Below are 27,167 nucleotides of genomic sequence, written 5' to 3' on the forward strand. Positions count from 1 at the left end.
TCTTAACTCATGTCCTCTTGTTTTAATCTTTCCTCCTCTTAACGGAAATAGTCTATCCACATCCACTCTGTCTATCCCTTTCATAATCTTAAATACTTCTATCAAATCCCCTCTCAACCTTCTACGCTCCAAAGAATAAAGACCTAATCTGTCCAATCTCTCCCTGTACTCTAGATGCTTAAACCCAGGTAACATTCCGGTAAACCTTCTCTGAACTCTCTCCACTCTGTTTATATCCTTCCTATAATTAGGCGACCAGAACTGCACACAGAACTCCAAATGAGGCCGCACCAACGTCTTATACAATCTCAACATCACCTCCCAACTCCTATATTCCATGCAATGATTGATAAAGGCCAGCATACTAAAAGCCTTCTTCTCCACCCTATTCACGTGAGTTTCTACCTTCAGGGAACGATGTACCGTTACTCCTAAATCTTTCTGCTCTTCTGTATTTCTCAATGCTCTCCCATTTACCACGTATGTCCTGTTCTGATTCTTCTTACCAAAATGAAGCACCTCACACTTATCAGCATTAAATTCCATCTGCCATTTTTCAGCCCACTTTTCTAAGCAGCCCAAATCCCTCTGCAATCCTTGAAAACCTTCTTCATTATCCACTATTCCACCTATCTTAGTATCGTCTGCATATTTACTAATCCAATTCACCACCCCATCATCTAGATCATTAATGTATATAACAAACAACAATGGGCCCAATACAGATCCTTGAGGCACACCACTGGTCACCGGCCTCCAACCTGACAGACAATTATCCACTACCACTCTCTGGCCTCTCCCTTTCAGCCAATGTTCAATCCATTTGACTATCTCAAAATTTATACCTAAAGACTGCACCTTCCTAACTAACCTTCCATGCGGTACCTTATCGAAGGCCTTACTGAAGTCCATATAGACAACATCCACTGCGCTACCCTCATCCACATTCCTAGTCACCTCTTCAAAAAATTCAATCAGATTGGTCAAACATGACCTTCCTCCCACAAATCCATGTTGAGTGCTCCTGATCAGACCCTGTCTATCCAGATGTTTATAAGTACTATCTCTAAGAATTTTCTCCATTAATTTACCTACCACAGACGTCAAACTTACAGGCCGATAGTTGCCAGGCTTCCTCCTTGAACCCTTTTTAAATAACGGAACCACATGCGCAATGCGCAAATCCTCCGGCACTATCCCCATATCTAATGGCATTAATACTTAACAGAACCAGAAGTATCAATAAAAGAATTATATAAGAAATTGAAGGAATATGGAGAAGTGTCAGGTTACAAGATTAATGTAAATAAAAGTGAAGCAATGCCAATGAATAATGCGGATTTCTCAAAATTTAAGAAGGAATCACCATTCAGATGGCAAATGCAAGCAATAAGATACCTAGGTATACAAATAAATAAAAATCTCGGCTATCTATATAAACTCAATAATTATCCACTAATGAAAAAATTACAGGACGATTTAGAGCATTGGAAAGATTTACCATTAACATTAATAGGAAGGATAAACTGTATTAAAATGAACATTTTCCCAAGGATATTATACCTATTTCAGGCATTGCCAATACACTTGACAGAGAAATTCTTCAAGGAGTTAAAGAAAATAATAAGGAAATTTTTATGGAAAGGGGAGAAACCGAGGATAGCACTAGATAAATTAACAGAATGGTAAAAACAAGGAGGCTTACAACTGCCAAACTTTAAAAATTATTACAGAGCCGCACAATTAAGATACCTATCAGATTTTTATCAAACAAGGGAAAAGCCAGATTGGACTAGATTAGAATTAGATAAAATAGGGGAAAAGATACCTGAACACATATTATATAAATGGGATGAAAAACTGGTACAATATGGAAGTTCTCCAGTATTACATCATCTACTCAATATTTGGAAAAAGATTCATGTAGAAAGGAATAAAACAAATTACCAACTACCAAAACTAATATTGACGCAAAATAAGTTACTCCCTTTTACAATAGATAACCTTTCCTTTAGAGAATGGGAGAAAAAAGGGATCAAAAGAATAGAAAATTGTTTTTCAGGAAATAGATTCTTATCCTTTGAACAAATGAAAGATAAATACAATATAACTCAAGATACAGTGCTGGCATATTACCAATTGAGATCCTACTTGAAGGACAAATTAGGAAGCAGTCTGAGTTTACCAGAGGGAAGTAACTTTGAATATGTGATTACAGATACAATGACAATCAAAAGATTTATAACAAATATGTATATTAAACTGCAAGAAAAGGAGAATGAGGAAACAAATGGTAAAACTAAACAAAAATGGGAACAAGATTTAAATATAAAGATAAAAAAGGAAACATGGGAGAAGTTATGTTCTGGAATGATGAGAAATACAATAAATACGAGGTTACGTATGATATAATATAATTGGATACACAGGCTATACATTACACCTCAAAAGTTAAATAAATGGGACCCAACAGTATCTGACAGATGTTTTCGATATAAAAAAGAAATGGGAACAACAATTCATGCAATCTGGACATGTGAAAAAGTAGAAAAATTTTGGCAAGATCTCAATCAGATATTAAATAAAATTACAGAAAACAATATACCAAAGAATCCAGAGATCTTCCTCCTAAGTAACATAAAAAACAAAGAATTTGGAATTGATTTGGAGGATGCACAAAAAAGATTTGTTAAGATAGCTCTAGCCGTAGCAAAAAAATGTATTATGTCAACCTGGAAATTGGAAGATAATTTGAAAATACAACAATGGTATATAGAAATGAATAAATGTATTCCATTAGAAAAAATAACATATAGTTTAAGAAATAATATTGAAATATTTGAACAAATATGGGAGCCTTACATGAAACACAATAGAGAAAACCTACCGGGGACATTCACTACCTAAATTAACGAAAGGAGAAGGAAATGAAAAGAATTGACTCAGTGGAATTTCTTGTTTATTTTTATTGAATGACAACATTGTTTGACTGGTTTAATGTATCCTAGATTTTGTACTTTAAATGGATGGGGGGGGAGGTAGGGAGGGTGGGATGGGAGGGGGGGGGGGGGAGAAAATGGCACTGTATATATTTGAAAAGGTAAATGTATGTATCTTGGTCAATGTGGTTTATGGTGTGAAAAATAAAAAAAATTATAATTCCATTTGTTACCTCCTCAAAAAACTCAATTAGACTCGTGAGGCACGACCTTCCCTTCACAAAGCCCTGCTGACTGTCCTTGAGTAGACTGGACTTCTCTAAATGCTCATAGATCCTATCCTTCAGAATCCTTTCCAATAGTTTGCACACCACTGACATAAGACTCACCGGTCCATAATTCCCAGAATTCTCACTATTACCTTTTTAAACAAAGGGACCACATTTGCCATTCTCCAATCCTCCGGCATCTCCCTACAGCCAAAAAGGATTTAAAGATCATAGCTACTGCCCCAGCTATCTCTCCTCTCACTTCCCACAGCAGCCTGGGGTACATCGCGTCTGGATGTTTTTAAAAAGATCCAACACTCCTCTTCCTCATTCTCCACATTGTCCAGCCCACAGGTCTGTTCAATTCTGACCTCACCCTCCTCCTCTGCCTTCAGGCACATGTTGCCCACCTTGATCTTTTATCAGCTCCACCTTCATTTTCATCTGTTCTTCTCATAGACATAGAACCCCCTGGGGTTCTCCTTAATCCTACATGTCAAGGCCTTCTCATGCTCCCTTCAAGCTCTCCCGTCCTTTCTTAAGCTCCTTCCTGGCTACTGTATAATTCTCATGAGCCCTTCCTGTTTCCTGCTTCCTTGTTTGTTGCACTGAGGGCTTGAGAACAGTGTTTCATCAGGTTGTACTTATACAAATGGATGATAAATCAACTTGAACTTAGTATTTCCCTCTACTGACTCCATCTACATCTCTCTGCCCAGTCAAGGCACTTAAAGACCCATTACCCCCAGGACACACTCTCTTCTCCTTCCTCCCATTGGGGAGAAGGCTCAGGAGTGTGGAAGCGCACACCAACAGGCTTAAAGACACTTCCTTCCCCGCAGCCATCGGGCTACTGAATGAACCCCACCACGGTGATCTCACTCTGTACTCGCTAATAGATCTTCCTTTTCATTGTAACTCTGTAAATTGTGCTCTTTACACGCCTGTATGAATGTTAGAGATGGCCTATGAACTGTTCGGAGAAGAACCCTTCCCACGGCAGCTATAACGGGTGGCATGGTTGGCGTAATGGTTAGCACAACGCCATCATAGCACCAGCATCGGGACCGGGGTTTGAATCCCGCGCGGTCTGTGCATGGGTTTTCCCCGGGGTCTTGGGTTTCCTCCCACCGTTAGAAGCAAAACAGAGGTGTGAATTGGATGGCACAAACTCAAGGGGTGAAGGGGCCTGTTACCATGCTGTAAGTCTACATAAAGTAAATAAAATAACATGGAAATAAACACGAGTGCAATAATTTCATTAAGATAAGCAAATTGAAGACTTACATACTGAATAATCTTCAGCTGAAGAGTGGCAGCATCTAGATCGTACAGTTCCCCTGCCAAAAGCAAATCGAGAGGATGTTATTCCAGAATTTTCTTCAATGTTTATGACATCAGGGGAGATGTTGATAGAATGGGCAGTTGGATTCCTTTCCCCAGGGTAAAACTGTCATACACTTGAGGTCATGTGTTTAAGGTGAGGGGAAGGACATTCAAATGAAATGTGTGGAGCAAATATTTTACAGAGTGGTGGGCGCCTGGACAGAGTGAAGCTTCCTCTACCCTGTCCCATCACACACTCCCGGGGTCGGAACCAGAGTGAAGCTTCCTCTGCCCCGTCCCATCACACACTCCCAGGGTGAGACACAGAGTGAGGCTCGCTCCGCACCATCTCATCACACACTCCCAGGGTGAGACACAGAGTGAAGTTCCCTCCACACCATCCCATCACACTCTCCCGGGGTCAGACACAGGGTGAAGCTCCCTCGACACCATCCCATCACACACTCCCGGGTCGGATCCCAGGTAAATGGAGACCCAGAACATACCACATAACTGAAGAACCTTGCGGTCCAGTTCATCGAAGGCTCCCGGGATGCCCTCCTCCTCACTGAGGGGCTGATTTGTGCTGAAGTGACTCCAACTTAACGGATTGAGGAGAGTCTGCACTCGTTTGCAAGAGGCACAGATCTGTCAGGGAGAGAGAATGAATCAGGCATTGAAGTGTGCATTCAAACAAGACCTGGTGCCTCTCCTAGGAGCCTGTCTGCTCATCTGTTCACTGGGGACCAGAGGAAAGTTTTGAGCTAGAATATCAACAACCCCAGTCATCACTCCCCACTCTGCATTCTATCTTTGTGGGCTTGACCCTCACGGTCAATCTTTCAAGCAGAGTGTGAGTGGGGTTTGGGAGATCCTTCTGCCCCAAGATGTTGCTCCCTGCCCTATCAGCTGGGATTTAAATTTCCTGGCAGTCGCTATCTCGGCGGATCTTTCCTGGACCAAACACACGAATGTCATCGTGAAGAAACCACGACAGCGCCGATACTTCCTAAGGAGTTTATGGAGGTTCGGTTTGACACAGGAAACCCTGGCAAATTTCTGCAGAAGTGTGGTGGAAAGTGTGTTGACCAACTGCATCATGGTCTGGTACGGGGACACCAATACCCTTGAACATAAAGCCCTGCAAAAGGTAGAGAACACAGCCCAGGACACCACAGGCATGGAGAACATCTACAGGGAACGCTACTGTCGGAGGGCAGCAGCAATCATCGAGGATCCCCACCACCCATCACACGCTCTGTTCTCGCTGCTGCCATCAGGAAAGAGGTATCGGGGCCACAAGACTCGCCCCACCAGGTTCAGGAACAGCTGCTCCCCCTCCACCATCAGTCTCTGAAACAACAGGCCTCAATCAGGAACCCATTTAAGGTCTCTTACTTTTCCCATTATCTAACACTGAATATTTATGTTTTTCTGTATTTCACAGTCAGTTTGTTTAAATGTCTTTCTTTGTTAATATTTCTCTCTTTGGTTTAAGCATCTCTGTTCTTGAGAACAGTCTACACCACCCATAGGTAGAAATTCTGCCTGGCCCACAGGATAACGAATCTCAGGGTTGTACATGATGCCACGTATGTACACTGATAATGAATCTTAACTTTGAACACTGCAGGGAATGTAGCACCTGCCCATGGAATCTCACAGCAGGGAAACAGGCCATTCTGCCCACCAAGTCTGTGCTTCCATGCCATTGCGTCAACCCCCCCCCCACCTCCCAGATTCTATCCCTGGAGATAGCATACACGGCTCAGCTAACCCACTTTACCCTGAACGTCTTTGGGAGATGGAAGGAAATTAGAGAACCCCACTCCCCACCCCGCCCCAGTGTGGGGGCTGGAGGGTGGCTCACAGAGTCGAGGTAAATGGGGGTGCATGTTCCCAGTGCAGGACTTCCGAGCTGTAGGTGCAGCAGGGTCCCCTGTGGGGAGGGATGACCCACATCCCCTCAATTTTCTGTTTGGCACCGATGTTGATGCAAAATCCTTTTATTCCACTCACGTGTCTCTCCAGGATCTGAAGGCAGGGTTCATCAATGTTGTCCAGGAGCCCAGCGTAAACCTGGAGAAAAGGAGAGAAAAACAGCCTAGAACATTCCAGCACAGCCAAGGCCCGTTGGCCCACCATGTTATGCCGACCTACTACATAACAATCTAACCCTGCCCTCCCTCACAGCCATAAACCTCCGTTTTACATGTGTCGGTCTAAGAGTCCTTTAGGTGACCCTAATGGTTCAGCCTCCACCGCCCTCTGGCACCCACCACTCACTGTGCAAAAGAATTACCTCTGATGACTCCCTTAAGCCTTCCTCCCTTCACCTTGTATAGGTGTTCTCTGGTATTCGCTACACCCGCCTCCAGATAAAAGTGCTGGCTTGTCCACCCTCTCTGAGCCCCTCATTATCCTATACACCTCTACTAAGTCATCTCTCATCCATTGTCAGTCCAAAGGATAAAGCCCTTGGTCCATTCCCAGGCACCATCCTGGTAAATGTGGATATACAACACATTCCCGTGGGATAAGATACTGAAGGAGGAGGGGAGATACTCTAGTATTCAACCAGAGTTAGGAACCAGCTGATCTCTTCCGGGAACATCAGGAACGTCTGACGGCTCGTGGACTGAAGCCCTTGAAGTTCAGAAGAATGAAGGGGGGCCTCATGTAAGTGTTTTGAATGTTCAAAGGCCTGGACAGGTTGGACGTGGCAAAGACCTGTTTTTATTTAGACATGCAGCATGGTAACAGGCCATTTCGGCCCATAAGTCCGTGCTGCCTGTTATACACCCTGTTGACCTACACCCCGGTACGTTTCAAAGGGTGGAAGGAAACTGGAGCCACCAGGGAAAACCCATGCAGACACGGGGAGAATGTACAAACTCCTTACAGTGTGGGATTCGAACCCCAGACCCAATCACTGGTGCTGAAAAGGCATTGCGCTAACCGCCACGTCAACCGAGCCGTCCTGTTGTTTCCCGTGGTCAGGGAGTTGAGGACAAGAGGGCACAACTTCAGGATCGAAGGGCGCCCATTTAAAACAGAGATGCACTGGGTGGGGGGAGGGGGTGGAATTTCTTTAGCCGAGAGTTCAGCAGAAATCTGGAATTTGCTTTGGGGGCCGCGTATTTAAGGCAGAGGTTGATCGGTATCTGAATAGCCAAGGGATCAAAGGTTATAGGGAGTGGGGGTGAGTGGGGGAATGGATCAGCTCACGATGGAATGGCAGGGCAGACTCGATGGGCCATGTGGCCTAACTTCTGCTCCTACACTTTTCCAATCACAGAAGAGGATTCCTGGAGCACTGAGCTGTCTACCAGAGGAACTCAGCGTCCATGGGGGAGGAAGGATGGTGGATGTTTCATGGTCAGAACTCTTCAAGTCTCCGAGGGCAGGGGTAAGATAGTTTAATGAGGACAAAGGCCAGTGGGGGACTGGAGAAGCAGGGAGGAGTGGCGGACAACGTGGAGGTAGGGAGGGTGCAGGGTGGAGTTGGGAGAAGAGGCAGTTGATTGGCAGGTTATGCAATCATGTGTGGATAAAGTGAATGCGCTCACGACTAGACACAGCTTCCCCTTCTCCTCTTCCCTCCGCCTTCCATAGAGGCCACTCCCTCTGTGACTCCCTTGTCCACCATTCCACCAATCCCCAGCCCCACCCCAGCACCTTCCCCATGGCCGCAGGAAGTGCCACACGCGCCCACACCTACTCCCTCCCCACCATACGGGGGTCCCAAAACAGTCCTTCAGTGTAAAGCAGCACTTCACCCGTGTGTCTGAGGGAGTTACCTCCTGAACCTGGTGCTCCCATTCTCTTCATTGGAGGGACTGGGCACAGACTGGAAGATCTCTTCGCTAAGCATCTTCGCTCCATCTGCTTCAGCACAGCGGCCAGACCACTTCAATTCTGCGCCCCGCTCCCATGCTCACGTCTGGCCATGGCCTCATGTGCTATCCCACCAAGACCACCCGATAATTGGAGGAACACCTAATTTTCTGTCTGAGCCCTCTCCAGCACTAACATGGATGTCTCCGGTCTCTGCTAGCCCTTTCTCTGCTCTCCCTCCCTTCCCTTTCCCTTCTTTCCTCCACCTCTCCACCCCATTCCCTCTCCATTCAAAGAGGCATCCACTCCCTCCCCCTGTTTGCTGGTGTGCCGTCCCTTATCCACCAATGACCCCCTACCTGTGGGACGGTGCTCCTTACCCGACCATTCCCCCCCAATCAGATGCCTGCCAACATTTTCCCAACCCTTTCACCACTCCCTGTCTCTGTAACCCACTCCCGGTCTCCGTAATGCTCTCCCTGTCTCCGTAATGCTCTCCCTGTCTCCGTAACACTCTCCCTATCTCCGTAATCACCTCCCTGCCTCCGTAATGCTCTCCCTGTCTCCGTAACCCTCTTCCTGTCTCTGTAATGCTATCCCGGGGTCTCCGTAATCACCTCCCTGTCTCCATAACCCTCTCTCGGTCTCTAACCCTCTCCCTGTCTCTGTAACCAACTCCCTGTCTCCATAACACTCTCCCTGTCTCCATAACGCTCTCCCTGTCTCCGTAACCCTTGCCCTGTCTCTGTAACCCTCCCCCTGTCTCTTTAATGCTCGCCCTCTCTCCGTAACGCTCGCCCTGTCTCCGTAACCCTCACCATCTCTGTAACCCTCTCCCTGTCTCTGTAACCCTCACCCTGTCTCCATAACCCTCTCCCTGTCTCCGTAACCCTTGCCCTGTCTCTGTAACCCTCACCCTGTCTCTGTAACCCTCTCCCTGTCTCTGTAACCCTCGCCCTGTCTCTGTAACCCCGTCAGTTCTGTATCTTTATCTTTGCTATAGAAAGGACACTGTTTGACCCACTGAGTCTCCCCAGAATCATGTTGTTTACTAACACTCAGTCAGAGCCCAGCTCCAGGCTTCACGATTCTGGAACTAGAGGGAGACGTTCAGGATACTACAAACGTTGGAATCTAAAGTTAAACACAACCTGCTAGAGCTCATTCCCGAGGAAGAGTTTTGGTGCAAAATATCAAGCAGTGTTTCCCTCACTCTCATGCAGCTCGACCCACTGATTTCCTCCAGCAGAGAGGGTTCAGAACTCACTGGCACAGGTTTAAGGTGAGGGTGGTGGGGGCCGATCTCTCGCTCAGAGGGTGGACTGCATCTGGAATGCGATGGCAGGGGAAGTGGGTACAATTTGTGTCCAATAGACATTTGAATGGACAGGAAGGGTTCAGAAGGATATGGGCAGGCAATTGGGATGAGCCCAAGGTCAACCTTTGGTTAGCACAAGGTTGGGATGAAGGGTTTATTCAGGTCTGTGTGATAGTTTTCTCCCATCTCCCTCCTTCTCTCTCCTACTTCCATCCTCCCTCTTCGTCCCTCTTCTCTCCCTCTGACATTTGAGTACTCTAAGAAGCAAAGAGCCATGAAGCAAAGGAAGGAACATTCTCACCAGAATCACACCGATCACTCTTTCCACACTGTGGTCCACCACCGGGAGAATCATAACTATGGGAAGAGAGAAACAAAATCCCAGGGGGCATTCAGTGGTCCATTTGCAGAAGACTTCTAATCAGAAAAACGTCATGGGAAGGTTCAGACGAACAGGAACATTGGGGCAGGTGTACCAAAGCTCGGCAGAGGAGTGTTTAATGAACGGAGCAGAAACAAGGAGGTTTAGAGATGGAATTCTGCAACCGAGAGTCCTGACAGTCGGGGACACGGCAGCCAGTAGTACAGAGTTGGGGACGATCGAGATGCCGACAATGGGAATGCTGGCAAAGTACGAGATCTGGAAGATTATGGGGATAGGGAAGGGTGTAGGGGAACAGAGGGGTAGGGAGTTACAGAGACAGGGAGATGGAGGGGTATAGGGGACTAGAGTGGGATATAGAGATAGGGAGGGGTGTATGGGAGGAAGGGGGTTACAGAGATAGGGAGGAGTGCAGGGGACAGTAGGGGATTAGGGAGGGGTGTAGGGGCTAGAGAGAGGGTATCAGGAGTAGGGAGGGGTGCAGGGAGAAACAGAAATAGAGAAAGAGAAAGGGGTGTAAGGTAAAGAACAAGAGGGATGCATTAAAGATGAGAAATGGAAAATATCAGGAAGTGCAAGAGTTGCGTGGGAATGGAGGTGGGGAGAAGGGAATGGTGAGGGGATTTGGGGACAGGGCTGGGTATGCTGTAGTTGGGGGAAAGCTGGTGGGATGGATAAGCCCAGAATGGGACAGGATGGGATGAGGCTGATATTTTGTTGGCGGTGTTATGCTTGTTCTTTCAAGAAGAACGACTTTGGGTGGGTTTAACACTTCACTGACTATATTTGCCTTGAGCTGCTTCAACCGACTTCCAACAACATGGAAGCCAGAAGTGACATGTGATGGAGGTGGATGTTGGAAGTCAGTTGAAGTAGGCTCAAGGCAAATATAGTCAGTGAAGTGTTAAACCCACCCAAAGTCGTTCTTCTTGAAAGAACAAGCATAACAGGAGGCAAGGTAGATTGGGCAGGATCGGGGTGGGAGGGGATAAGATGGGGGAAGAGGCAGGGGACGAGGAGGGGGGATGTGTTTGGGAGGGGGAGAGGGCTGAAGTTGGGAGTTTGAGAGACACAGAAATGAGGAGGAATAGAGACCAAGGCCTTTGATGGAGGGAAAAGTAAAAGAGGAAAGTCTGCAGACACCGCGATCGAAGTAAAAGCATAAAGCTGGAGAAACTCAGCAGGTCAAACGGTGAACTTTCTATAGCAAGGATAAAGATACAGAACCGACGTTTCAGGCTTAAACCCTTCATCAAGGTCTGGGCAAAATGTAGACAGGTGCCCAGTTCAGGTGCCTGCCTACCTTGATGAAGAGCTCAAGCCCAAAACGTTGGTGATGTATCTTTGCTAAAGAAAGTTGGCTGTTTCTCCAGCTTTGTGTTTTCACTTTGATGGAGAAGACGAGGAGAGGTGGGGTAGATGAGGCAGGTTGGGGAGGGTAGGATGAGTGTAGAGGTGCGGGGCAGGACACTGAGTGGTTCAGGGGGGGTGGCCAGTGGCAGGGATTGAGAGGACGGTCGTAGGGTCCACTCACTTTGCTTGTCCTGAGCTAGAGGAGCTAGGAGGTGGCTCATCCGGGGCACTTGGATGTCCGCCTTGTTCAGACCGTTGCACTTGACCCACTGTTTGGCGTTGACGGCTTCCCTGTGCAGATAAAGAGGCAGCAAATCACAACCCCTCTCCGTCACCAACGCTGGAGTAAATTGCCCCACGGCAAGCAATTCGAGATCATTATCTAAATTTGCGTACAGCACGGTAACAGACCCTTCCAGCCCTCTCGCATGTCCCGCCCAATTACCCCCAAATTCACCTACAACCCCGGTATGCTACAAACTGTGGGAGGAAACCAGAGTCTCTGGAGGAACCCCACGCAGACACGGGGCGAACTTACAGACAGCGCGGGATTCGAACCCGGGCCACTGACACTGTAACACTAACGCTATGCTCATACAACAATTACTAAATATTTCTCAGACTAAGTTGAGGTTGCAGTGAGAAGGGTCCTTCAGTGAGCAGTCTAACAGGTTAACATTCATACAGCTATTAAAGAGTGCAGTTTACAGAATTACAATTCATCAACACCAAGCCATGGCAGCATGCCAGTACTGTTGTGGGGTTCATTCAGGAGCCTGATGGCTGCGGGGAAGGAACCGTCTTTAAGCCCGTTGGTGTGAACTTGCATACGCGTGAGCCTTCTCCCCAATGGGAGGAGGGAGAAGAACGGGTGTCCGGGGTGTGACGGGCCTTCAGTGCGTCGGCTGCCTTTCCCGGGCAGTGCGAGGTGTAGTTGGAGTCCGTGGAGAGAAAGTAAGTTTGCGTGATGTTCTGAGCTGCATTCACCACCTTCTGTATTCCAGCACAGTACAGGCCTTTCAGCCCACGATGTTGTGCTGACCTATGTAAACCTTCTAACAATCTAACCCTTTCCGCCCTCACACCCATAACCCTCTGTTTTTCTTGCATCCATGTACCTGTCTAGGAGTATTTTAAAGGTGCCCTATTGGACCAGTCTCCACCACCACCCCCTGGAAATGCATACTGTCTGTGTAAAAACGTATCTTTGATGTCTCCCCTAAACTTTGTGCACCAATGGCATCATGAAGAAATCATATCAACACCTCTACTTCCACAGGAGTTTGCGGAGGTTTGGTATGACATCGGAAACCCTGACAAATTTCTACAGAGGTCTGGTGGAAAGTGTGCTGACCAGCTGTATCACAGTCTGGTACGGGGACACCAATGCCCCTGAGCGTAAAGCCCTGCAAAAGGACACAGCCCAGGACATCACCGGCAAAGCCCTCCCCACCACTGAGAACATCTACAGGGAACGCTGCCGTCGGAGAGCAGCAGCAATCATCAAGGATCCCCACCACCCATCACACGCTCTGTTCTCGCTACTGCCATCAGGAAAGAGATATCGGGGCCACAAGACTTGCACCACCAGGTTCAGGAACAGCTGCTCCCCCTCCACCACCAGACTCCTCAACCACAAACTCAATCAGGGACTCGTTTAAGGACTCTGACTTGTGCACTTTACTGATTTTCTTTTTATTCTCTCTGTATCGCACAGTCAGTTTGTTTACATTCGTTATCTGTTTACAGTTCTTTGTTGTTTACGTGTACGCCATGTACAGTTACTTCTCGCATTACCAATTAGTGGTAATTCTGCCTCGCCCGCAGGGGAAAGAATCTCAGGGTTGGGTGTTATGTCATGTACGTACTCTGACAAGAAATCAGAAATTAGAAAAATTTCCTCCACTCACCTTAAACAATGTCCTCTGGTATTGGCCATTGGCGCACTGGGAGAAAGGTCCTGGCTGTCCATCCTATCGAAGCCCCTCATACACACCACCATTGTCTCCTCTCATCCTCCATCATTCCCAATAGGCTGGTTCAACCCTGGCATGGACAGGCTGGGCCAGATGGCCTGTCCCATGATGCACAGCTCAACAACTCCACAAAATGGCTGTGGTGAAGCCAGAGGAGTCGCAACGTCAGTGCTGCTGTGGACCTGGGGACAGCGGGGAGAAGAGACACAGAGCTCCTCCACTGGGTTCTACCGTCAACCACAGACAGCTCCGTACGGGCTTTAAACGGCCCGGCTCCTATAACGGCAGCGTTTTAAAATCCTGCGACCATGGGGTCAGGGCCCAAGATGGCGGCACTTGTGCCCGGCAGTTGCCTCGAGCGGTTGCAGACTCCAGGGAAGCAGGGGACTGGGGCAAGCCACCCGAAAACAGGGGGAAGGGCCACCAGAAAATGGGAAGAACACTCCCCGAGTGAGAAGGAGATGACCCGAGGGGACGATGACCACGGCGGCAGACCTTTGAGGGGCTCTGTGGGATCACGCCAGGCTGAAGACTGTTGGAGGCCGGCTCGTGAGAACCAGGTATCGGAGCTAGGATTCGAGAGGGCGCCGAGGGCAGTGAAGGCTTCCTGACTGGAGGTTCGGATCTGAGGCTCGGGGTGGCCAACGGATTGAACAGGGGTCTGTGTGGCTGCAAAGGCTGCGGGAATTGCTGCAGGAGAATCCACAGACTCTCAGTGACTCTGAAAGGACCCTCTTTTTTTCTCTCATACCGTAAGGGCACCAGGCAACACTAATGGTGACTCTTTGCCTTACGGCAGACAGAGGGCAATTTTGTGTAATATTACATGTCCTGTACTATTACATGACAATAAAGGAATCTTGAAAAATCTTTGATGTTAAAGATCAGGGTCACAGCATCGGGTGCACCCATTGTAGCGACCTCTCCATCGGGGAGACTGGACCCAGACTGTGCGATCGTTTCGTCCACCGTGACAAGCAAGGGCCTCCCTGTGACCAAGCCACTTCAATCCCACGCCCACTGCCACACTGGCGCGTCTGCCAAACTGAGGCCACTCGGGAATCGGAGGAACGACCTCTCGGATTCGCTCAGGGCGCTCTCCAACCAGACGGCATTAATTTCCATTTCTGTGACCCCCCCCCCCCAGTCTCTCGCTCTCTCTTTCCCTATCCCTCCTCCAGCCCTCACCTCCTTCCCTACCTGTGAACAGTTAGATGATAATAAACCAACTTTTTAGCCATCTGCCCCCAACACTTCTCAGCTTCTTTCTCTCCCCCACCCCCCACACGTGTCCACCGATTACTTCTTTCCTGTCAGCCTGAGCTCCCTCCCCTTCCCCACTCCCTGATCTTTTTATTCACACATCTGCCTGTTTCTCCACATTGCCGCCGCAGGGCCCAGGCCCAAAACCTCAACTCTTACTTCCTGTGAATGCAGAATCCTGCTGAGTTTCTCCAGCACTTGTGTGCGCTCCACTGGACCCCAACATTTACAAATTCTCTAGTTGGCGTATATCCATAAGACATAGGAGAGAAATAGGCCATTTGGCCCATCAAGTCTGCCTTGCCATTCAATCATGAGCTGATCCATTTCCCAACTCGGCCCCACTGCCATAACCTTTGATACCCTGGCTAATCCAGAACCTGTCAATCTCTGCCTTAAATACACCCAATGACCTGACCTCCATGGCCACCTGTTGGAACAAATTCCATAGATTCACCACCCTCTGGCTGAAGAAATTCCTCTACGTCTCTGTTCTAAGTGGGCCCCCTTCAATCCTAAAGTTATGCCCTCATCTTAGACTCTCCCACCATGGGAAACAACCTTTCTACATCTATGCTGTCCATGCCTTTCAACATTCAAATTGTTTCAATGAGATCCTCCCTCATTCTCCTAAATTCCAAGAGCCGTCAAACACTCCTCGTATGATAACCCTTTCATTCCCGGAATCACCCTCGTGATCTTCATCTGAACCCTCTCCAATGTCAGCACATCCTTTCTTAAAGGAGGAGCCCAAAACTGCAAACAATTCTCCACGTGAGGTCTCACCAGGGCCTTATGCTGAACAAAGCTGTGGTGCTTTTGATCACTGAAAACAGTATTCAGGTACAGCAAGGACTCCACTGAGGACATCTACACGAGGTGGTGTCTTTAGAAAACAGCCTCTATCCTCAGAGGATGCCCACCACCCAGGCCATGCCCTCTTCAGTCTGCTACCATCAGGGAGAATGTACAAGAGCCTAAAGACACAAGGACAGCTTCTTCCCTGCCGCCATCAGATTCCTGAATGATCAATGAGCCACTGCCCGACTCTAACTTTCCCTGCACTATTTTTGTTGATTGTTGTAAGGTGGTTTATATAAACGTTTGCCCTGTGACGCTGCCGCAAAACAACACATTTCGTGACTTGTTCATGACAATAAATTCTGGTTCTAATTCTGAATTTGAAAGGCAAATTGCTGTTATTACTGTGGAGAATTTGAGAACAGGGCGTCTTTTTGGACCTTGCTGAGGTTTCACCTCCTACATCCAAGGTTCCATTAACTGTCACGTAACACAAAATGCAGGAAAACCTTCCCTCTCTTCATCCTGTCTCTTTGGCTTGGCTTCGCGGACGAAGATTTATGGAGAGGTATGTCCACGTCTGCTGCAGGCTCGTTGGTGACTGGCAAGTCCGATGCGGGACAGGCAGGCACGGTTGAGCGGTTACAAGGGAAAATTGGTTGACTCACAAAGCAGCATCACTGGTCCAGTGCCCCGTCGAGAGGAGAATGAAAAGGGAGTCCATTTAGAGACACCGAATGTCCGAGGATCCCGGTACCCCATCCGATGTTGGGGTTTCTCGCACCTCCGTAGCCGCATGTCCTCTTGTCCAGTCCGGTGGTGACCCCGAGCTCCAGGCATCCGACTCACTCTCCTCGGTCCCAAACCCCCCCTCCCCCCGATACGATCAGAGAGCTGACAGCACCCGAGGCCCTTTGGGAGATCCCTGCTCGCCATCAGCACTCTCACAGATCCTGACCCCTGGTTCCCCACGAGCCGGCCTCCAGCAGCCTGTGGCCCGGTGTGGGGCCTTCATCTGCCAAGCCCCTCACTGGTCTTCTGTCTCCTACCCTGTAGGGTCTTCTCCCAGACTTCTTCTCAGGAGGAGGGGTTGGGGTGGTATGCTCTCCCGCTCCGGTGCCCCTCAGGAGTCGGCACCTCTTGTACTCTGGACTGCCAAAATTTGGACATTGTCGTCTTGGCTTCAGATCTCCGAGGATCCTGACTGGAGACATCCCTGGCAGCCCTATGCCACAGATCATGGGCAGAATGGTCAGGCAGTAGGACCCCGTGGAGGAGTGTTCAAGAACCTGTTGCTCTCAGGTCCGCAAGAATGACAGAACCACCATATTCCCATACACTGGACTGACGTTCCCACCTGGATCAATCTTCCCACCTGGATCAATCTTCCCACGTGGATTGATGTTCCCATCTGGAGAGACGTTCCCACCTGGAGAAACAATCCCACCTGGATTGATGTTTCCATCTGGAGAGACTTTCCCACCTGGATCGATATTCCCATCTGGAGTGATGCTCCCACATGGGTCAATCTTCCCACCTGGAGGAGCGTTCCCACTTGGATCTCACCTGGAACAATGTTCCCACCTGGATCAATGTTCCCATCTAGAGTGATGCTCCCACATGGATCAATCTTCCCACCTGGAGCAGTGTTCCCACTTGGATCTCATCTGGATTAACATTCCCACCTGGAGCAACGTTCCCACCTAGAGTATCACCCACAGCTTTTTCTCTTTACCCAAAGGAAGGATGTAGCTACCACAGTAAGAATGCCGCAAATCTTCACCAGACAGATTTTCCAGAGTTTCAGAGGACGAGAGATGCCACGACAGGTACAAAATTCCAATGTCCACCCTACAGGGTGGGTGGAAACTAGATACTTCCCCCAGATGGGGGTCTTGAACCAAGGAAGAGGAGACATTTTGTTGGAATTTCTCCCTCAAAGAACTGAGAACCACGGCATTTTAAATGAATTACTTATTGCCACGTGCACCAAGATAGAGTGAAATCTTGTTTTGCGCACTATCCAGAGAAGTCAACCTGTACATAAGAACAGCAGATAGTATACTAAATAAATAAAATTACAGGGTTTACTGTTAGTAATGTCTTGGTACAGGAACAGGAACACAAGAAATTGCAGAGAGAAGTAAACTGTGTTTCCCAACCCTCCATCAGTTCTGTCTCAGGAGATATCAATAAGATGGAAAGAGTGCAGAGAAGATTTACTGGGATGTTGCCCAGAGTTCAGGAACTGAGTTACAGGGAAAAGTTCAACTTTATTCCCTGGAACATCGAGGATTGAGGGCAGATTTGATTGAGGTATTTAAAATTATGAGGGGGATAGACGGAGTAAATGCAGATCAGCCTTTTCCACTGAGGGGAGGTGAGATACAAACCAGAGGACATGGGTTAAGGGTGAAAGGTTAGGGGGAACGTGAGGGGGAACTTCTTCACACAGAGAGTGGTGGGGGTGTGGATGAACTGCCAGCTGAAGAGGTCAATGTGGGCTCAATGTTAACATTTAAGAAGAATCTGGACAGATACATGGATGGGAGGGATGTGCAGGGATATGAAGTGCAGGTCAGTGGGACTAGGCAAACAAAAATGATTCAGCACAGACTAGAAGGGCTGAAGGGGCCTGTTTCTGTGCTGTAATGTTCTATGATCCGTCCCACTCCAGTCACAATTTCATCTCTCCCCCCCCACCTCCTTCCATTGGGCAGAGATACACGAGTTAAAAACACAAACCTCTAGTTTCAAAGACAGTTTCCTTCCTTCTGTTATCAGACACTTGAATGAACCTCAGCAGCAAAATATGATTCCTCTCCACTTTTTCTCTGATCCCACCCCGATGTGACTAGTTGTAACACAACTCCCAACACTGATTGATCCATTTATTTGTTACAGTCTGTCCGGGTCGGCAGCAGAACGTCACGCTGAGCACCGGCGCACCTCAGGGCTCTGCACTGAACCCGCTCCTGTTCACCCTGCTGACCCATGACTGCGTCACCAGATCTAACACCAAACAGAGTCATCAAGTTTGCAGATGACACAACAGTCGTCGGCCTCATCAGCAACAACGATGGGTCGCCCACCAGAGGAAAATCTCGTGAAGTGGTGCGAGAGTAACAACCTGAGTCTCAACGTGGACAAGACGAAGGAGATGATCGTGGACTTCAGGAGGACCAGGAATGACCACCTTCCACTACACATCAACATCTCTGTAGTATAAAGAGTGGAGAGAACCAACTTCCTTAATAGGTAGTAACCTATCCTGGACACACAACACCTCACTGGTCAGGAAGGCGCAACTGCACTTCCTGAGAAGACTGAACCAGGTATCAATCTTCTACAGGAGCTCGATCAAGAGTGTCCTGGCCGGCAGCACAGGGCATAAGAGTGGCAGAGAGGATCACTGCACTGAGGTCTCCTTCACCCAATCGACAAGATCTACTGGGATTGTTATTTGAAGAGGGCATTCTAAACCCTGCAGACGGTATCTTTCAGCCTGCTCCCGTTGGGGAAGAGATACAGGAGTATCAGATCCAGAACTACCATGCTGAGAAACAGCTTCTTCCAATGGGCAGTGAGAATGGTGAACGACTGAATGAACTGTTCATCAAAACTCTTCGAGATTCTACTATTTATTATACAATATTAATTTATTTTGTGTGTGTTTGTGTGTGTGTGTGTGTGTGTGTGTGTGTGTGTGTGTGTGTGTGTGAGTGTACTGCATATGTATCATTTATCTGTATGTGTGTGATGTCTGGATGTCTTTTTGCAACATGGATTGGAGAACAATGTTTCATTCGGGTGATAATAGATTTCAGATTTCTTGTCAGAGTATACACATGACATCCCATACAACCCTGAGATTCTTTTTCCTGTGGGTGCGGCAGAATTACCACTAATTGGTAGTGCAAAAGAAAGTGCACCGCGTATCCGTGTAAACAAACAGAGTTGTAAACAGATTACAAAATACAGAGAGAATTTAAAAAATCAATAAAGTGCACGTCAGAGTCCTTAAACGAATCCCTGATTGGGTTTGTTGTTGAGTCTGATGGGGGAGGGGGAGCGGCTGTTCCTGAACCTGCTGGTGTGAGTCTTGTGTCACCAACACCTCTTTCCTGATGGCAGCAGCGAGAACAGAGCGTGTGCTGGGTGGTGTGGGTCCTTTAAATTTTTTATTTTTCACACTATGAGCCATATTGACCAAAATACAGATAAACATTTCCCTCTTGAATATAGAGTGTCACTTTCTCCCCTTTTTCCCCCTCCCTTCCCTCCCTCCCTCCTTCCCACCCCCCTCCAAACCCACTCAACGTTCAACATATACGATACATTAAACCCATTAAACAATGTCATCACACAATGAAAATAAACAAGAAAATTGTGTCATCTACTTTTACACACTAGGTCAGTTCATTTCGTCGTCTTCTCCTTCTATCATTTTAGGGGGTGGAGGTCCAAGGCAAGCCCTTTCTGTTGTGTTCCATGTACGGTTCCCAAATTTGTTCAAATACTGTGATGTTATTTCTTAAATTATATGTTATTTTTTCCAATAGAATACATTTATTCATTTCCATGTACCATTGCTGTACTCTCAGGCTCTCTTCTGATTTCCAGGTTGACATTATACATTTTTTTGCTACAGCTGAGGCTATCATAATAAATCTTTTTTTGTGCTCCGTCCAATTTGAGGCCTAATTCTTTACTTCTTATATTACTTAGGAGGAAGATCTCTGGATTTTTTGGTATATTGCTTTTTGTGATTTTATTTAATACCTGGTTTAGATCTTCCCAAAACTTTTCACTTTCTCACATGTCCAAATTGCATGTCCTGTTGTTCCCGTTTCCTTCTTACAGCGAAAACATCTGTCTGATACTGTTGGGTCCCATTTATTTAACTTTTGGGGCGTGGTGTATAGCCTGTGTAACCAATTATATTGTATCATGCGTAACCTCGTGTTTATTGTATTTCTCATAGTTCCAGAGCATAGCTTTTCCCATGTTTCATTCTTTATCTTTATGTTTAGATCTTGTTCCCACTTTGGTTTGGGTTTACAGCTTGTTTCCTCGTTCTCTTTCTCTTGCAGCTTGATGTACATGTTTGTTATAAATCTTTTAATTATCATTTTGTCTGTAATCACATATTCAAAGCTGCTTCCTTCTGGTAACCTCAGACTGCTTCCCAATTTGTCCTTCAAGTAGGTTTTCAGTTGGTGGTATGCAAACATTGTTCCATGAGTTATTCCATATTTGTCCTTCATTTGTTCAAAAGATAATAATTTATTTCCCAAAAAACAGTTTTCTATCCTTTTGATCCCTTTTCTCTCCCATTCTCTAAAGGAAAGGTTATCTATTGTAAAAGGGATTAGTTGATTTTGCGTCAATATTAATTTTGGTAGTTGGTAATTTGTTTTTTATCCTTTCTACGTGAATCTTCTTCCAAATGTTGAGCAGATGGTGCAGTACTGGTGAACTTCTATATTTCACCTTGATGATTGCTGCTGCTCTCTGACGGCAGCGTTCCCCGTAGATGTTCTCGATGGTGGGGAGGGTTTTGCCTGTGATGTCCTGGGCTGCGTCCACTACCTTTTGCAGGGCTTTACACTCAGGGGTATTGGTGCCCCCACACCAGACTATGATGCAGCTGGTCAGCACAGTTCCCACCACACCTCTGTAGAAATTTGCCAGGGTTTCTGATGTCATACTGAAACCCCGCAAACTCCTGAGGAAGTAGAGGGTCTGACGTGCTTTCTTCATGATGACATTAATGTGTTGGGTCCAGGAAAGATCCTCCGAGATAGTGACTCCCAAGAACCTAAATTTTCTCTCCCTCTCCACCTCTGATACCCCAGTGATCACTGGATCGTCCACCTCTGGCTTTCCCCAAACTTGAACCTGATAATTGCAGAACCTACAGTATGAGTTAACTTGCCTGGATAGAACATAAAACAAAGCTTTTTACTGTAGCTCAGTACACATGACGATAAAGATTTCAATCAATCAGGTTGAGTGGTGCAGGCTGGATAGTATATTGAAAATACTGAGCGATTTCTAGACATTAAATGGGGTAGAAATGAGAGTTGAGCAAACTTGCTGAAGTTGACCATCAGTGCCATCTAGAGGGGCTGAATGGCCTCCTCTGGCTCCACTTCCCTGACGGGCAACCAGCAAGTTCTGATCTGGTCAGGCAACACAAGTTAGATCCCGGCAGTGCCCCTCTGGTGGAGAAGCCCCACCTCGACACAGTATCCATCCATGCAGGACTGAGAAGTTCCATGTACTTAGAGGCTGTTCACATTTCCTGATACTCCTTGCACAGTCCAGGGATGGACAGGGTTTTGCACAGTCAGGGGATCAAGGGACAAGATCTGCCTTTGAGAGAATCAGAAGACTTGGGGGGTTGAAGTTCAAGTTTATCACCATCGGACTGTACATATACAACCAGTTGAAATAGTGTTTCTCCAGACTACAATGCGCACACACACACATGCATACACAGACAATCACACACACACACTCACAATCACACACACACACTCACACACATACAATCTCACACACACACACGCACATACAATTTAACACACACACAATCACACACACTATAACACACACATACAATCTCACACACACACACACACACACACACTATCTCACACACACACACACACCACATAATAACCGCATACATCCATAAAGATATCATTTAAATCAATATCGTGGGATGATTCTTTCAGTTCGACAACCTCACATCTACAGGAAGAAGCTATTCCCAGCCTGGCCGTCCTGATTTTGATGTTCCTGTATCTCCTTCCTGATGGTAGTGGGTCAACGATCCTGTGTGCTGGATGGGAAAGGGTCCTCAATAATTCTTTGAGCTTGATTTAAGCAATACTCCCAGAGATTATCATCAGTAGAGGAAAGGGACACCCCCTGTGATCTTCTTGGTCGTTCGGATGACCCGCTTGATGCGCTATCAATAACTCCAGAGAATAGAAGTTACCTGACTGAGAGGCTTTTATTACCATAATCTGATGGCACATGCCATGCTGCTGGCCCGAGACCAGAGCTTGTTCTGGGGGAGGGGCTATGGCGTTGCGATCTTTATTAGGGGAATCAAGGGGGAGGAGCCACAGGTACAATCAGCACCTGGAGATGTTTTCGAGAGTTTTCAGTGACATACCGAATCTCCTCAGACACCTCATGTAGTACAGCCACTGGCAGGTCTTCTTTGTGGTTGCATCGACATGGAGGCTCCAGGACAGATCCTCGGAGATGCTGACATCCAGGAATTTGAAGTTCTTGACCCTCTCCACTACTGAGCCCTCGATGAGGACTGGGTCATGTTCCCCTGACTTCCTCCTGAAGTCCACAAATATCTCCTTGGTTTTGTTGACGTTGAGCGCAAGGTTGTTGTCATTACAGCACTCAACGAGCTGATCTATCTCCCTTCTATACGCTTCCTCATCGCCGTTTGTGATTCTTCCAACAACTGTGGTGTCAACAAGACATTAGCTTTGAAGTCAAATTTATTGTCATCTGATTGTACAAGTACCACCCGATGAAACAGCGTTCTCCTGTCCGCGATGCAAACCATGCAGACACACAACCAGACATAGCTCACATCCAGACAAACAAAACATATACACGACAAGTATTTCATCTATAAAAATAAAGAAATTAACATTGCTTTGTACAAATGACCTCCTCTAGGCACCTCCCCACCCCCCCACAGTGACTTTCTACATTAGCCTGCCTCAAGGCACTAGGGAATATCTTGTCAGGCCCTGAGGATTTGCCTCGAGACAGCACTGTAATCCGTACGGGGCCTGTGAACTCACTGCAGTTTTTATTTTATTTTTTAATTCTCTCCTATCGACTACATAAAAACATTAAAAAAATCATTTTATGATTTCAGTCCATGCCCCCACCACCCTCCCCTTAAATGAGGTTGGTCTCTTGTTGAGAATGACTGCTCCAATCCTCCGGCACCTCATCCATAGCCAATGACCTCCTCTGGGCACCCCCCGTGACTTCCTGCACTAGCCTCGCTCAAGGTACGAAGGATCATCTTCTCAAGCCCAGAAGATTTATCCACCCTTATTTGCCTCAAGACAGCAAGCATCTCCTCCCCTGCAATCCATACAGGGTCCATGAACCCGCTGCAGTTTTGCCTCACTCCGTGTCCATCTCCTGAGTAAATCCTTTGGCAACAACCTTGCCCTTGAACACACACACTGCCACATTTTCCGGCACACTTGCACAACCTCCTCCGTGCACCCCTGGGCACAGATATTGTACAGACAGAGGCACACTATCACAGGCAGAGCCTTCATAATAAAGTATTCCTCTCAGCAATGGGCCACTGTGAACCCGTGTACTGACATTCTAAACAGACAGCTCGGTAACAATGGTACTCCAACATAAAAGCAGGGCTTGAATGATAGGGACAGAAGTGAAGGCGTAGGAGTGAACACAAAGTGTAGCCAGGGCAGGGATTGACCGGGTGAACCGAGCTATATAATTTAAATGCAATTAAAGCAAAATACAGTCAAAACAAGATTATCCTTACACAATCGATGACAAACAAAGTAAGGCTCTGCGTTTCTCAGGCAAGGGTCAAAAGCATTTCCTTCCATCATAAATAAACCACAGAAAATCGGAGCCGGCTCCACCAGGCTGAGGAGCAGCTTCTTCCCACGGCCAGCATGAGTGCTGGGCGACTGAAGGAGCTGCTCGCACCGACCCGTACGGCACTCTCACTTGCACAAAACCGTGGGCGAGTGGGCGCCAAAGTGGGGAAGATTGCTCGATCCGAGGACAAGGCTGAAGGCTGTGCTCACCCGTAGTCGGTCGCAGAGGGCGGCAAAACTGCAGTGAGCTCACAGGCCCCGTACGGATTACAGTGCTGTCTCGAGGCAAATCCTCAGGGCCTGACAAGATATTCCCTAGTGCCTTGAGGCAGGCTAGTGTAGAAAGTCAAGGGGGGGGAGGGGGGCCTAGAGGAGGTCATTAGCCACGGGTGAGGGACCTGAAGATTGGAGGAACTCTCGTGTACAAAACAATATTTATTTATTTATTGGTATAGCTGAAATATTTGCCCTGCGTATGTGTTGTTTGTCTGTGTGTCTGGTTGTGCGTCTGTGTTGCTTTGCACCGAGGACCGGAGAACGCTGTTTCGTCGAGTTGTACTTGGTCAGTCAGATGGCAAATAAACTTGACTCTTGGACCAAATAGAACTGCAGGGGTGGGGGGAAGGTGGATGAGAATGAATAGGGTGGGGACTCGGTGGGGGTATTTGGGAGGTAAAACTAAATCTCTGCTGCCTGCACCTTCTCCACATCCCCCCCCCTCCACTATACCAAGAAGCATTGTGAAGATCTCTGTTTCCCCCCACTACCGCCCAGCAGCCCGTTCCAAGCACCCACCATTCCAAGGCCCATCTACCTTCAACTGCCTCCTTCCCCCCTCACCTTAAACTCCTCTAGGCCAACCATTCTCAAACCTTTTGCTTGGTTATTGCCCGCCCCCCTCTCAAGACTCTGCTCAAAGTTTATGGGGCCCCCTTGAGGCAGTCAAGTTTAGTTCTTCTGGGGGGGGCGGGCACAGTTGGCGAAGCAGTTAGTGCAGCGCCTTTAGATCGCTAGCGATCGGGACTGGGGTTTGAATACCCTACCCCCCCGCGCCATCTGTAAGGAATTCATAATGTTCTCCCCGCATCTGAGTGGTTTCCCTGGGGAGGGGGGCTCCGGCCAAAACGTACCGGAGTGGGGGTGTAGGATAATCGGGTGTAATTGGGTGTCTGATTTTTGATTCTCTCCTATCGACTACATAAAAACATTTAAAAAATCATTTTATGATTTCAGTCCATGCCCCCACCACCCTCCCCTTAAATGAGGTGGGTCTCTTGTTGAGAATGACTGCTCCAGTGTGTGACATTTTGAACCCCTGGGGAAATGGGCTTGTCTAGAAGCCCTCTTAAAGCACGACCATTGTACCTATTTCCACGACACTCCATGTAAAAATATTGGCCAAACAATGGGCTTGAGGAGAGGAACTCAAAAGTCTGCAGATGCTGTGACTGCAGTAATTACACAGAAATGTTCGAGGAACTCATCAGGTCTTGCAAATGTCCATACAAGGAAAAGATATATAACTGAGGTTTTGGGCCTGAGCCTTTTGTCAAAGTATGAGCAAAAAGCAGGCAAGCTTTTACTTAAACGTCTTGTGGTCTAGAAGCATCTTAAACACCACTAATTCTACCTGCTTTCACCACTACCCCTGGCAGCCCGTCCCAGGCACCTACCCCTCTCTGTGTAAAGAATTTGCCCTGCACATTTCCCTTAAAATCCCTCCCTCTCACCTTAACTAGCAGTCCAGGGAAAAGACTGCCCGTCCCCCTCGCCGCCTCTCGTCATTTTATAAATCTCCGGCAGATCTCCCTCTCAGCCTCCCACAAGTCTGTCCAATCTCTCCCCGTCGCTCGTGGCCTCTTGGCAACATCCTGGTCAATGGGAGAATCAACCCCCCCCCAGTACGCTGCAGACACTGGAAACCAGAGCCAAACAATCAGCTGGAGGAACTGAGCGGGTCGAGTAGTGTCCGCGGGAGAAAGAGAACGGTTGACATTTTGGGCCAAGGCACATCATTAAGAAGTCTAACATCCTTGTAAATCTGTTCTACCCCCTTTCCAGAATTACATATAATACGTTAGTGGGTGTCGAATTAGATTTATATTTAGATTTATCGTCAGAGTATATACATGACATCATATACAACCCTGAAATTCCTTTTTCCTGCCTCTAATTGGTCATGCAAAAAATTAACTGTACACAGCGATTAGTGGTAATTCTGTGAACCTGAGCTGAAAGTTTCTTGTCATATACATGAGTACTTTGCACAATTCTTTTATACAAAGTGCCTGTTTGGCTGCCCCAAGTAACAATACTGTGCATATGTACATCGTACAATGGGTATGATAAGATCCACATCGCCACAAAGCTGAAAATCTCCAGAGCTGTGGTCATCCCTTCTCTCCTATACGGACCTGGCTTCTGGACCGACGTCGCATCAAACAAATTTTCCCCCTCCGTTCCAGCCTTGGCCTCCGCTGGCAAGTCTGTCTCTCTCACCTGGAGGCCTTGGGTACGCGCAAAGCCCACCAGCACTGATCGTCAGAACCCAGAGGTGGGCGGGGCACAGATAGGAAGCCCACCGCAGGCCTTGCCGGCTACTCTAGAGTGAGATGAAGGAGACCTCAAGGTCCGCGCAAGCGCTATCAAGTCGCTATGAAGGAAACCCTGCGCTACTGTGGCATCCAGCCAAGAGAATTAGAAGCTGAGTCCCATCGGCAATGAAACCTACGCCATTTTTGAAGACGGATGTTGCCAAAATCTGGTGGAAAGCTGTCACAGAGCCACGGTAACAGACTTCCAGAGCCCTCCCTGTTGTGCCAGACTCTGCGCTTCCAGGCTGGGACTGCGGAGCCACCTTTGTGTCCACAGATGAACCGCACAAGGGTACGCAAGATGTACAAATGAATATTTACCATGCAAGAGAAAAATATTCACAATTGTGCTTGGTGCAAAAGCACGGGGCCATGGGGAGCATTTTGACTGGTCACATCACTGTCAACGCACAGGCCTCAGAGGGTTGTGAACCCGACCAGCCCCAACACGGGCACCAGTCTCCACTCTG

General features: G+C 47.6%; 1 protein-coding gene across 6 annotated transcripts in view; it reads right to left on the reverse strand.

The window, feature by feature from the left end:
- LOC138739666 (cGMP-dependent 3',5'-cyclic phosphodiesterase) overlaps positions 1–27,167 on the reverse strand; it is a 284,647-nt gene that overhangs the window by 108,809 nt on the left and 148,671 nt on the right. For all 6 annotated transcript variants that reach the window (XM_069892183.1, XM_069892180.1, XM_069892182.1 and 3 more), the window contains 5 exons: positions 11,606–11,715; positions 9,991–10,046; positions 6,554–6,613; positions 5,041–5,182; positions 4,496–4,548 (listed from right to left, as the gene is read on the reverse strand). In XM_069892183.1, coding sequence (XP_069748284.1) covers positions 4,496–4,548; positions 5,041–5,182; positions 6,554–6,613; positions 9,991–10,046; positions 11,606–11,715 — 421 coding nt within the window. The remainder of the gene's footprint in view (positions 1–4,495; positions 4,549–5,040; positions 5,183–6,553; positions 6,614–9,990; positions 10,047–11,605; positions 11,716–27,167) is intronic.

The sequence above is a fragment of the Narcine bancroftii genome, chromosome 7 (genome assembly GCF_036971445.1).
Source record: "Narcine bancroftii isolate sNarBan1 chromosome 7, sNarBan1.hap1, whole genome shotgun sequence".
Lineage (NCBI taxonomy): Eukaryota > Metazoa > Chordata > Chondrichthyes > Torpediniformes > Narcinidae > Narcine > Narcine bancroftii.